The sequence below is a fragment of the Pempheris klunzingeri genome, chromosome 16, assembly GCF_042242105.1.
Source record: "Pempheris klunzingeri isolate RE-2024b chromosome 16, fPemKlu1.hap1, whole genome shotgun sequence".
In the NCBI taxonomy this organism is placed as follows: Eukaryota; Metazoa; Chordata; class Actinopteri; order Acropomatiformes; family Pempheridae; genus Pempheris; species Pempheris klunzingeri.
Genome location: NC_092027.1, coordinates 8,751,972 through 8,763,686, shown reverse-complemented (window position 1 = coordinate 8,763,686; position 11,715 = coordinate 8,751,972). Strand labels below are relative to the sequence as shown.

General features: G+C 41.7%; 1 protein-coding gene across 1 annotated transcript; it reads right to left on the bottom strand.

The window, feature by feature from the left end:
• Positions 1 to 789: 789 nt before the first annotated feature.
• Positions 790 to 2,206, bottom strand: dpm3 (dolichyl-phosphate mannosyltransferase subunit 3, regulatory). Its single transcript, XM_070846712.1, has 2 exons — positions 2,168 to 2,206; positions 790 to 1,936 (listed from the first exon to the last, which is right to left on the bottom strand). Exon 2 carries the CDS (start codon positions 1,895 to 1,897, stop codon positions 1,619 to 1,621), a length of 279 nt encoding a protein of 92 aa, XP_070702813.1. The 5' UTR covers positions 1,898 to 1,936; positions 2,168 to 2,206; the 3' UTR covers positions 790 to 1,618.
• Between the last annotated feature and the right edge of the window lie 9,509 nt (positions 2,207 to 11,715).

Genomic DNA, 11,715 nt, shown 5'->3' with positions numbered 1-11,715 from the left:
AAGAGGACGGACAGATGGATGTCTTCAAAGTTAGATTTGGGGAGAAAGACAACAAACAAAAGTGATTAACTAGTTCACATGTGGCTACGAGTAAGGACATAGCTGCTTACTATGGGAAGCCTTTGGTGTAATTGCCAAAGAAGAAGATTTTCTGGTAAATAACAGGTTGCCTTTTATCCAGTCTGCTCTTGCAACAGCTTGCAGACATTCATGGGGGGTGACGTTGCAAGGCATGATGGGGCTGCAGCCAAATGGCACAACAGGCAGAGCTCGCACACAGAGAAAGAGTAGACTCTTTTGCATTTGTTCTGAAGTTATGCGAGATTTGAAAAGCCCCATAATGATGCCTTTGGCCAGGCTCTGCTTTGTTTGTGAACAGCAGGAACTCACTGAAAATGAGTACAGGCAGCCTTTTACGGCTCACACACACAAAAAAAAAAAAAACTGTGCTTGCCAACATAAGTTTACTCCAGAACTACATACTTTGCTTACATTTTCTGATTGGACCTCTGTGAGGGAAGAAAAGAAAACGCAATCTAATGTAAATTTCATGTCATTAACTTCAAAATGAGACAAAAGCGATCTGTCTCTTGCATAAAGGGGGCATTGAGAAGATGGTATAAAACCCGCGGGTACTGTGGGTTATGCATGAAGGAATGCATCATATATGCAAGCTCTCATGCACATACTTGCATACCTCCCATCTGAACCCCCCCCCCCCCCCCCCCCCCCCTCCCCATCATCCACCCACTCACACAAACACATACACATTTGTAGGCAGAAGCAAAATAGCAAAATAGACTCAAATTTAATTAAGTCCTAGCAATAGCCGCAATGGAAAATGGAATGTACACTTCTTTACAGACACAGTCTAGTTCATCTATACTGAAGTGCGACAATCTCCACACACACACCAAACAATGTCTACACTGTGTAGTACTATTGTGGAGCTGAAAAGGATTGAAAGCATATGAAGGTTCTTAGTGGAAAAAGGTCTTTAGTCATATTGTTCCAGTGTGACTCTTGGGTTTCATCTGTTGCAGTGATAAGCAACTGGTTACAGATGATAATTCAGCATATAAGTGACTCTCAGGGGTATTCTGCTGTGTAGTTTGCAACCAAAGACAGCACCATGTGTGTTCAGTTTATCTTAAGTGGTTTGAGGTGCATCAATCACTAAAACCACCTGCTACAGACCGATTCAAATAGAAACTAATGTTGAGTATCATTCAGCTACTTCATAAACAAGGTATTTAAATGGTGAGAATGAAACCTGCTCCGTTACCATTTGTGAGTAACAGAAAACCATCCATCTCTAATTTCCTGAAGCACATCCGATCAATATTTAATCTGAAAGACATGACGCAGAATGTGCCAGCATAAAAACAAACACAGCCGGATATTGTAATTGATGTTCAGATCGTGTCTGCTGGAAACAAAACTGATGGTGTCCGTTCAGAGATCACTCTCATCTAACAACATTTTCACATCCTAAACAAGAGATACACAATTTCTGAGTCACTCCAACATCACAAGTGCAGACACTCGGTTGTGCGTGAAAGTGGTCCGTGCATCCCTGTCAGTCTCTATAAAGTTTCTACATAGTCCTTCTCAACTTTTATATCTTCAAGCCCTTTTTCCTCAAGTCCTCTTTGGCTTCTTTGATCTGCTCCTGCAGCTCTTTCGCTGCCTCATCACAGTCATTGAAGGTGGCCACCCTGTATCCCACCGTGGCCAGGGAGTAGCAGCCAAACGTGACCAGCAGATACAGAGGCATCGGCCAGGCAACCTCTCTGTAAGTCTGCGGCAGGCGCAGGTCCAACAGGTCGAAAGTGACCAAAGCCCAGAGTGCGACCACCACCGACACACCGAACAGCCACTCCAGGAGTTTAGTCATGATGAGAGCTGCCGCCGGGATTTCAGGTGAGAAAACAACCTGAGAGAGAGACGAGAAAAGAGGCTGTTCATTCATGTAGCTTAGCTTTAGCACACCAGAGTGGCGCCGTGTTAGCTGTACGTAGCTACAAAAGACCAAAAGGACAAACAGCAGGTGGGAAACAAGACTTAAACAGACGTGCAAAACAATGGGTTCAGTTAAATGACTCTTTCGTGTAAGTAAATTTACGCTTAATAATCAGTTTTATAGGAATTAATCCGACGTGTTTACCTCCTCTCTAACGCCACCTCAGCTCTGCGCAGATTTATGACGTATAAAACCGTGACGCCTTATGGGAAATGAAGTTAGTATTTTGTGTCTGTAGAAATTCTAACAAATGAGCTGAATTACTGGTGTTTTCTGATCAATTTATGTAAACTGCGCAAAGTCACTTATTCACTCAAAAAAGAAAACTAGAGGTTTTGAATTTCATCTATGAAAACCAAGAGAACATAACTTATTCCACTTTTTATCATTGGCATTACATTTTATCATTATTTTTGTATGTAAACCCTGAACTATTTGCATATATAACAATTTATATGTTATCATTTTTCGTGCTGAAATCATGTAATATCCTATAGTTCCTAATTTGATGTAGTTATCATCCACTAATTTGTAAAGGAGGAGTGAGAAGACAGTTGTCAGAAAGATTAATCACTACATTGCCTCTGGTTTCTTATACCTCCCAATAAATCTCAATGTTGTAGCTGTCTGTGTTTTTCATTAAAATGCTGCCCTAGACTGTTGTCTGATATATTAACAACACCAGTAGCCTGTCAGTTCGGAGAGAGAAAACAATTTGTTTCAACTGAGTCTTTAATGAGGCCCCCAGTCAGGCTTTTAACACACATTAGACCTCTAACTGTTTCTCTGTGTCATCCTCTTAATTTAGAAAAGCCATTTTGAAAATTAGATTACCATTAGCACGAGTTGAAAGCTATCCATAAATACTAATGTTATTCTAAAGCGAGAAATCCAACAACAATTTCATTAAGAGCCGCTGGGAGCAGACTGGTGTTTGATCTTAGTGTCTCTTTAGGTGCTATTAGGCACATCTGTTCTTTCAGGGTGGTGAACTGTCCAGGTGCAGAGGGCACAGACCTCTCCAGGGTGAAATCAGGAGGAGTGGGAGATGTAAACATCATTCAGTTTGCTGGGGGGAGGGATACACTAAAGAGCCACTCAGAAATAAATATCATTCTTTGGGGAAAAATGGAAAGTTATTCTTAGGACCGTGGAGTTTATGTTTTTCTGCACCAGTGTTAATAGTGTAAGTGATGATTTGTGCGCCTGCCAGAGGGATAAAGCCTGTCGCTTCTGTTTATGGAGCCTGTTATATGCAAGACTGGAAGATAGTCTGGGTTTATGTCTGTTTGCTGAAAGGATAAATCTTTAAGTCCTGAAATCAACAATTATCCTTCCAAGTTTGCAATGCAGTCCGAGGATTCTTTGTCTTGTGAATAGCTTTGTGGCTTTGTAAAACAGCCACGGCCTAAATGTCTGTCCATGTGTGCGGTGTTTGATTTTCTAATAAAGAGCCACAACTACTCATTAGTTTTATTACTGATTAATATGTTTATTAAGATTTTAATAATGTAATCCATAAAATCTCAGTAAATAATAAAAACATGTTCAGAAAACCCAAATATATTCAGTTCACAGTGATGTAAAAAAAAAAAAGAATTAGTAGATCCTATTTGAGTAAATGCTTTCCCTACTTTTCCTTCATAAATGAATTCATTAATCAATTATCATTAATCTTACAATAACCTATTTGCAAATTTGGCACTTGATTTAGCTGTAAATCAAAAGGTTTAAATTGAATTCAAAAAATCTAAATGAACTGTATGTTCATGCGCATTAACGCAGCCTGCAGACCAGCTACAGTCAGTGGTTTGTGATATGATATTGCTTCATTGCATTGATAAACTGAATCCATGTGGGATTACCCATGACATGCTGCATCATTACATACATCATAGTGAGTGCTGCGTCCTGCCTGTGTTGCATCAGTACAGAAGCAGCGTGAGCGTGTGTGACTGTCAGTGGGAACAGTCGAGCTGGCTTTTCTCAGTGTGTCTCTCTGCCAGCTCCTGTTCCGTTCCAGTACTCAGGAAACCTGTGCTCCAGCCGAGAAGGCCTGGCAGACATACACACAACAGCCTGCGAGCGGGGAGTGGCACTGAAACAAGAGAGAATGAGAGACATAGAGATACAGATAGAAAGGGCGAAAGAGAGAGAGGGACATGCAGAGTGAAATAAAAAAGGAGACAGGGATGTAGGGAACCAGAGTGAAACAGGGGTGAAGCTGTGGCAGCAGTTACCTTCTATAAAAAAAAAAAAAAAGAGGGGGGATTTCATAGCTGACAGGGCAAGGGAGAGAAAGCTGAGAGGGCTAGGAATAAAAAAGAAAGGGTGAGCGAGAATGTGGACGAAAGAGGAGAGGGCAACAGAGAAAAGGGGAGAGGAGGGAGGAGAGGGAGCAGACAGGGGAGAGAGAGGTTTAGACAGGGGGGTGAAATCAGCGGATTTGCAGGTGCAGCTTGAACAACCAATGACCTTAATGGTGCATTAAATCCAGCTGTTGCTTATCCAGACTTTTCTTCAATCCCCCTAACGCCTTCAACTGTGCAATAGACCGCATGCGGCACCTCTGTTCCCACAACAGGGAGTGAGTTTAGCAGAGCAGGTATAAGGAATGAGAAAAAAGCACAAAGACAGTGTGTGGAGAGGGATTGGCGGAGACGGAGCGATGGCAGAGGAGATACTAGATCGTCAAGTGCAGAAATAGGAGTGACTGTGTGTCTCCATCCACAGAGCAAAGATAAGAGGCATAGATAAAACAGGAAAAGTGGTAATGGAGAGTTGTGTTGACTCTATCTCTCTGGCTTTGTCAATATTAGTGGAATGAAAGGTCGAGATAAGAGTGTGGCGTACTAAAGAGCTATATAGGGATCAAGATTTGGCTGGATAATAATTGTGTAATATCTCATGTGTGTGAAGCAAGAGCTGGAGAGGCACAAACCCAGACAGAAGGAGGGAGAGAGAGAGGGAGGGAGAGAGAGAGAGAGAGAGCATTTACTGTCAGAAGGCTGCTTAAGATAACAATAGAGCTTGGACTCAAAACAGGAACCCTCTGTTTCCTGAGCAGGAGACCCTAGATGTGTGTTATGTTGTCATTAGATGTGTGCATGTACATTGTGAAAAGGAAAGAGTGACTAAAAGTGCGTCACAGTGTCCAGGTTCCAGGGATATCGCTGGTGGCAGAGCGAGAACTGATACTTACCTCTTAAACAAGGAGCGGCGAGCCTGGCTAAACCCCTTAAATTCTTTTGAGCTCAGGTTTTAATATGAAATTTTGGGGTCTGGAAAGAATCAATTTAAATCGATTGAGCCTGGCATTTAAATACCAGACCAATCAGCAAACCATGAGTGGTTTAAGCGAGCCTCTCAAAATTCCTAGACCTTGTCAAAATTGGTTTAAACTAGACACGGCTGATGAAAAATGAAGCATTATTTTGCAACAGCATGGCCTATTTCTTACCTCAAACCTAATCAGAAACTGATCCTGGTTGATTCAGAAGAAATCCTTAAATGTTGCCTCAAGAAATCCCGTGATTCTCTAGCTGGAAAATCTGATGATTTTACCAGTAACTATGTTCTCACTAAATATTTTTGTGCAGTCCAGTCACAGTCTCAAGTCTCAAGCAACACAAGTCTGTGTCAAATCGGATTAAATATCTTTACAACCAGCTTTAAGGTGAGAAAGGAGAAAAGCTGTGTTAAAGGCCTTTATTTTGTTTGCCATAATGGTCTCATGAGGTTGAAACCAGTCGTCAATTATAACTGGTTCATTCCATGGACAATACACCAAAAGTTTGCAGTATCTGATCATACAATGAAAGGGCCAACAAATAAAAATAAAACAACAAATCACAATGAAATTAAATATCAATATTAGGAAAAAATAGATAAGTCAAGTCCAGTGCAAATTTATTAGGTTTCCTGACTGCTGATCATGAAGCACTTGAACATTTTGCCTTCAAAGCTTTGTTAATAGTGTCTTTTTACAAAGCCGATTACATTTCATTGGTCTAATATTAGCCTATGGATAATTAGATATGCCCATCTTACATTATTAAACATGCAGGATGTCTGATTATGCCAGGTCTGCTGCTTTTATCACATCAGTACTTGAGACTTGGCTTCCTTCAGTCAAGTCTTTAGGAAGTTAAGTCTGAAATAAGTCAAGTCTCATGTTGATTGATAGCCTCAAGTCTAACCCAACAAGTTCTTTGTTCTTCCCATCAAGGGTTAGGTTTGTGTTGTTTCCTTGAATGAGAGCACTTCTCAATCCGATACTTCCAACTTGAAACGGCACCTGACCCTTGCAAATATCTCTTGTACCATACTGGGTGAGGGAGAGGTGTGGGATGACTTTGCAAGTTTAAGAGGAGGCTCCTCAGACAGACGAGGTGACCACAAGTCAAAGTAGATGCATCAACGTGTGGAGCCCCATCATACAGCTCATCAGGGGTCCCAAATCCAAAGCAGGGCTTCTGAAAGTTGTGACGTTGATAAGCATAAATATCCTTGAGCCAAGATCATTTACAGACAGGGAGAGTCTGTATTAAATTGCCAAGATAATAGTTGTGAGACCCCTGCGCCACTTAGGGCCGACTTAATGAAGTCTTGGGATACTGAAGTGGGTGCAGGGTCAGAGTGTGGTCAAGTGTGACCAGCCTGAACCATGTGAGAATAGCACTTGTCTTGCCCTCGGTGCCCCGAGTAAAGAAACACACCTGTTTCAGCTGCTGCTGTGACGGCCGCAGTGAAACAGTGGAGGAATGCAGCCCCCTCATCCCCTCTTTGTCTCTCCACACTCCCAACGCTGTCCTAATGAATCTCATCACACGGCCTGCGTTTGTCCCACTAGTGTTTTGTTTGCTGACCTTTATAAGACGTCATTGCTTATTATCTTCATGGGTTGTGTAATTCTGCCCCATAACACAACCCCCTCAACATCCGCGGCCCACGGTATGTGTGTGTGTTTGTCTGATCAAATGGTTCTTGTCAGTGTAACAGCCATTAACAATGAACAACGGGCATAAGCTTGATGATGCCTCCCTCCTCCCTCTATCTATCCTCTCCTCTCACCCTAGAACACAATGTCCTTTAGCATTACCATTATTGACAGTGGAACTAATTGGCACATGGTTATGAAAGTTCCCCCTGGGCCATTTTAAATTGGACTGCACAATTTCCTTCAACATCTGATAGGCGAGTCCACGCACGGGACCTGAGGAGGTATTGATTATAAATGTATTAATGTGGGTCAATGCTGTGTGCTCAGCAAGGGGCGGATGATGTAGGGCTACATGTCTAGACTGGAATAAACTGACCACATCTTGTGTTTACATAATGGATAGTAATGGGCACAAGACGGGAATTCTGTCCAATAGCTTTATCGGCTCACTGCATTGGCTTCCTTTGATGGATCTGCTGCACACGGGTCTTAAGGAGAAGTAGCTACTGTATGAGTGAATTAAATTTGATTGTTAGTCGTAAACAGATGTAATCCATCAGGAGGACAACATAGGCTATCTCTTGCAAACTGCACATTGATTTCAGAGCAGACGTTATCGACTCATTTCACTGATGTAATGAAGGGACTCTGGAGAAACTGGAGCATGCATAAGATAGCCCAGTACGCCAAAGTGAACATGAAGTTACATACAAAAACTCATTCCAGTCCAGTCGATGGATCCAAGGATCACCGTCTGCGTACAAGATATTGCCTTTGGCCTCACATTATATAGACGGTATCCCTTCTTGCTTCACCAGATAAGGTCCAGAGTTCAGGGCTGAAGTCATGTTGCTTTACCTGACCAGATAAATCACGTGGATCTGGGTGACACATGAATATGCTGTTGATTGATTTTACAGACTAATTAAAGTGCAGTCTGCATTTAAACAAGTTACAGAGTTAAATTGTGGTGCAGTATGTCACTTATAATCAATACCTGTCACTTGAATGATGCAGCCACTTGTTTATTTCACAATTACACATTAGTTTCGGAAATTAAATCACACAAGTGCACTATACTTTTGTCAATGCCATTGTGATTGTCATTGACTTTTTGTTGAAAATGCAAAAGGTCAAGGATTCAAGGATTATGGATTTGTGGTGGGCAGTGGGTAATACCATGAAAGCTGATTGTGGCCGCCCCAGGCAGGCGTGGCTGTCTGTCATTGCCTCTAAATGAAGTTGATTAGGTGAGACTGCTGCTCTGTGGTCCCGTCTATCTCCTGCTCCGGACACTAGTCATATTGTCCCCACCCCCCTTTCCACCCAAAGACTGCGCCTGCTTGACCTCTCAGAAATCTGACCCCAAGGCTCCTTGCTGCTCCCCACGGCACCTGCCAACCTTTCACCCCTTCACTGGGCGAGCATCTGGGAGGTGAGGAGGGACAGACGAGGAAGCCAGGGTGGGCTATTATGAAGTATTGACATGGTAACAGATAGGACGATGGAGTTGTCCGACTTGAGAGAGATGGTCAGACTGTTTTTCTCTTTTCACAGATCAAATACCAACCCCCCTTTCTCCACTTCCTATTCTGTGTACATCTGTTGATATATGTTGTTACATGTCTGTCTCTTTCTCTACCCGTTTCTGTCTTTATTTCTGTTCTTATTTGTATCGTTCTCTCTCTACCTTCTTTTCTTTCTCTAACTGTACACACAGATCACGCAGGCTATGATGTATGCACAGCTGGTCTTGACAGAGCCGTCCAGGAAACGTGTGGTTTACAGATCCCCTGTTGACATACTGATTTGACTTGCCTTTCACTTTTTAGAGACCTGGAATTTTAACTGTGCAGGGGCTATTGAGGTCCGACTCAGCATGTTTGACCACGGTGGAAAACCGCTCAAAATATGCTGCGTCTTGACTGACAGACTCACTGAATGGATATGTCACATAGTACATAAAGCTCAATCAAAGATCATGGTCTCTAACCACACTCGAAATGGTCCCACACCTGCTTACACCATTTGTTACAAAGAATTTTGTATCATTAGTCCTGCTAAAATGCTATCCCACACCTCGGTTTTATGGAAACAATAATATCCTAGTTGTTAAGTTATGGGCCAAGTGTAAAGACGTATATCTGATGTTACGCCAGCCTTAAAGTTACACTTTAGGGCCAAAAGCTATGTAATATATAGTTTGGTCTTTTTCAGACATCTGCTCCATAAGACAGGATTTTAATGGTTCAAACCAGTGAACTGTTCAGAATGAAATCATCTCTGAAGGACAGGATCCCATTCTTGGATCACTTTCTTGGTTCCAGACTGTAGTTATGAATCAAGGGCTTTTTGGCCACTTGGAGGCGGCAGAAACAAGGTGTGAACACAACATTGACATATCATCACTTTTTAAGTTAATATGAGAAACATTCAGCACTTACAGGGCAACATTATGCATCAATAATAATCCATTTGGAGTAAAGTGTTTTTGGCTACCAGACGAATTGAAGTCTAAGTCTGTTCACTCTTATTTTAGCCCTGCTTTTGGTCTCTACCAACTCTACAGGAAAGTATCTGGCTCAGTAGCTCCTAAATGTTCCATTATGTTCACCAAGCAGCTGTTAACTATGTCCGTTTCCTGTTTGGTACTGAGAAGGTTGTGTAAAGTGGGATTTTAGAGCAGCAAAAAACTCACTGTAAAGCACCAAAACCTGAGGGGAGCTGCAGATGGACTGTAGGCTTATTTGCGGTCTTGCCAAAAGTTAGTTGAAAAGAATGATCCCATTCAGTAAATGTGAAGCTACAGCCAGCAGCCAGTTAGCTTAGCAGGAGCACTGAAATACTAACCCCCAATGAAACTTGAAAAAACATTTTGGCTTTTGGATGGATTAAGAAATGGCATCAATCTTTTCATCTGACTCTCGAGAATGCGAATAAACATATTTTCCAAAATGATGTCACAGGGCACTCTGATTGTCCAAATGTGCACTGTTTGCAGTTGATTTATGCAATAAACCACACAATCACAACAAAATATTCATTGCATCATTAAAAGTGCGGTATACAAATCCAATAGAGTAGGACATGTCACTGGAGTGTAAATGTTAAACAGAATTAGCCCTGTGTCTTTCCTCACAATTGCGGTGCACTAGGTTACAGTATGTGGCCATATGGGCTCTGTCTAGCATTACTGTCATCCTTCATCTATTATAGCGAGGGAAGATGGCCCCACTATGCCCCTCAAATCCTCTTAGCCAACATTTAGCTGATTGATTTTTTTCCCCGTCTTCCTCTATTCAGATTATCAATGCGATAAAAGCAGGAAGTTGTGTATTATTTATGCTATTCAGTCTCATGGGAGGATGAATAGATGAGAAAGAGAAACATAAATGTTTCAGCAGTGGCCATGTCTGGAAGAATAATATCAAGGCAACTTTATTGAATTCAAAGGCAGGGCAAACCAAGTAAAATAAATGAATGATCTGAATGTGATTCAATCCCTTCAGCAAATAACCTCTTACATATAGAGAGGGAGTGGATGATCAGTGAAATTAGAGTACTCACCTGTTGTGATTATTAAGCGGAGCTTTGTGCTCATGAAGATTAATAATTAATGTTGTTCTTTTCAATCAGATGAAAATTCGCAGCTTTAAAAGAGTCTGAGACTGAACTTGAAGTACAAACACGTCACATTCCTACTGCAGGCCTCCATCACAGAGATCCACAGACATAGTTTTGACTCAACAGAATTGTATTAAACAGGTTCCCCATAAACAATGTATTTCCACTTCGGGCTATAGAGACCACAAAGCAGGTTCAGCAAACAAATCGGGTCTTTTGAACATGTGGTTTAGCTTCATATTGTTTAAGACAGTTGGGTTAGCGGATTCCAGCAGACCCTGTCCTATGTGTTCTCCAGATGGCACAACACACTGCCTCACAGATTGTATATAGCTCTGAGATCCTTCATAAGTTCAGATGACGCCCACCCCCATCCTCACTCACTGAACTATACTAAATGATGATCATGGAGATTATGTATTGGTAATTCCTGCCAGGTCTTTAAAAGAATGCCCATGCTGTGTGCTTAATACTCAGTGGGGAGGGATTATGCGGACCCCTACATGTGGTGTTGTGGCTACATACCTCCAGTCAGACTAAACCCAATCTGTTACAGATTTGGACTAAAGAAGAGAGGTGCAGCGAGCACAAGGGGGTGGGCGGAGGTCTGTGCAGTGCTGTATTCATGCTTTACAGTACATTCCACTTCTTCTATATCATGGGGGATCAGAGCTAAACCTCCCTTTGGAGGCAGTATTTTTATCTGTGTGTATTAGGATGTTAAAAAAGATTCTTGGCTTGTGTCAAGGCTGTGCGCCTTTCTCAATTCTCTTTTTCTACAATTTTATTTTCCCTTTGTGGTCGAGTCAAACCCAAATCCCCTTACAGTTTCCCCTTGAATGTGGGTCCAATTAAACACACATGTGGATTTTCATATTGAAGCTCATAAAAGGTAAACTCCAGCTATTTACATTACATTTACATAAGGAATGCTAAGTACCTACATATGTGAGGTGTTAATATCTCTATCAAAAGCAGATGGTAATCACTATTCATTATTCTCACCCAAGGTGATTCATTGAGCAAGAGTCTCACAGTTAGACATGATGTTTGATATGTGTAAAATTCAATTAGCGTATTATCTCCCATCGGGAAAGCCCAAAAAATGTCAACATTTGGAGGTATT

Coding starts and splice junctions, on each gene's coding strand:
- dpm3 (XM_070846712.1), bottom strand. CDS start 1,897: ATGACTAAACTCCTGGAGTGGCTGTTCGGTGTGTCGGTGGTGGTCGCA.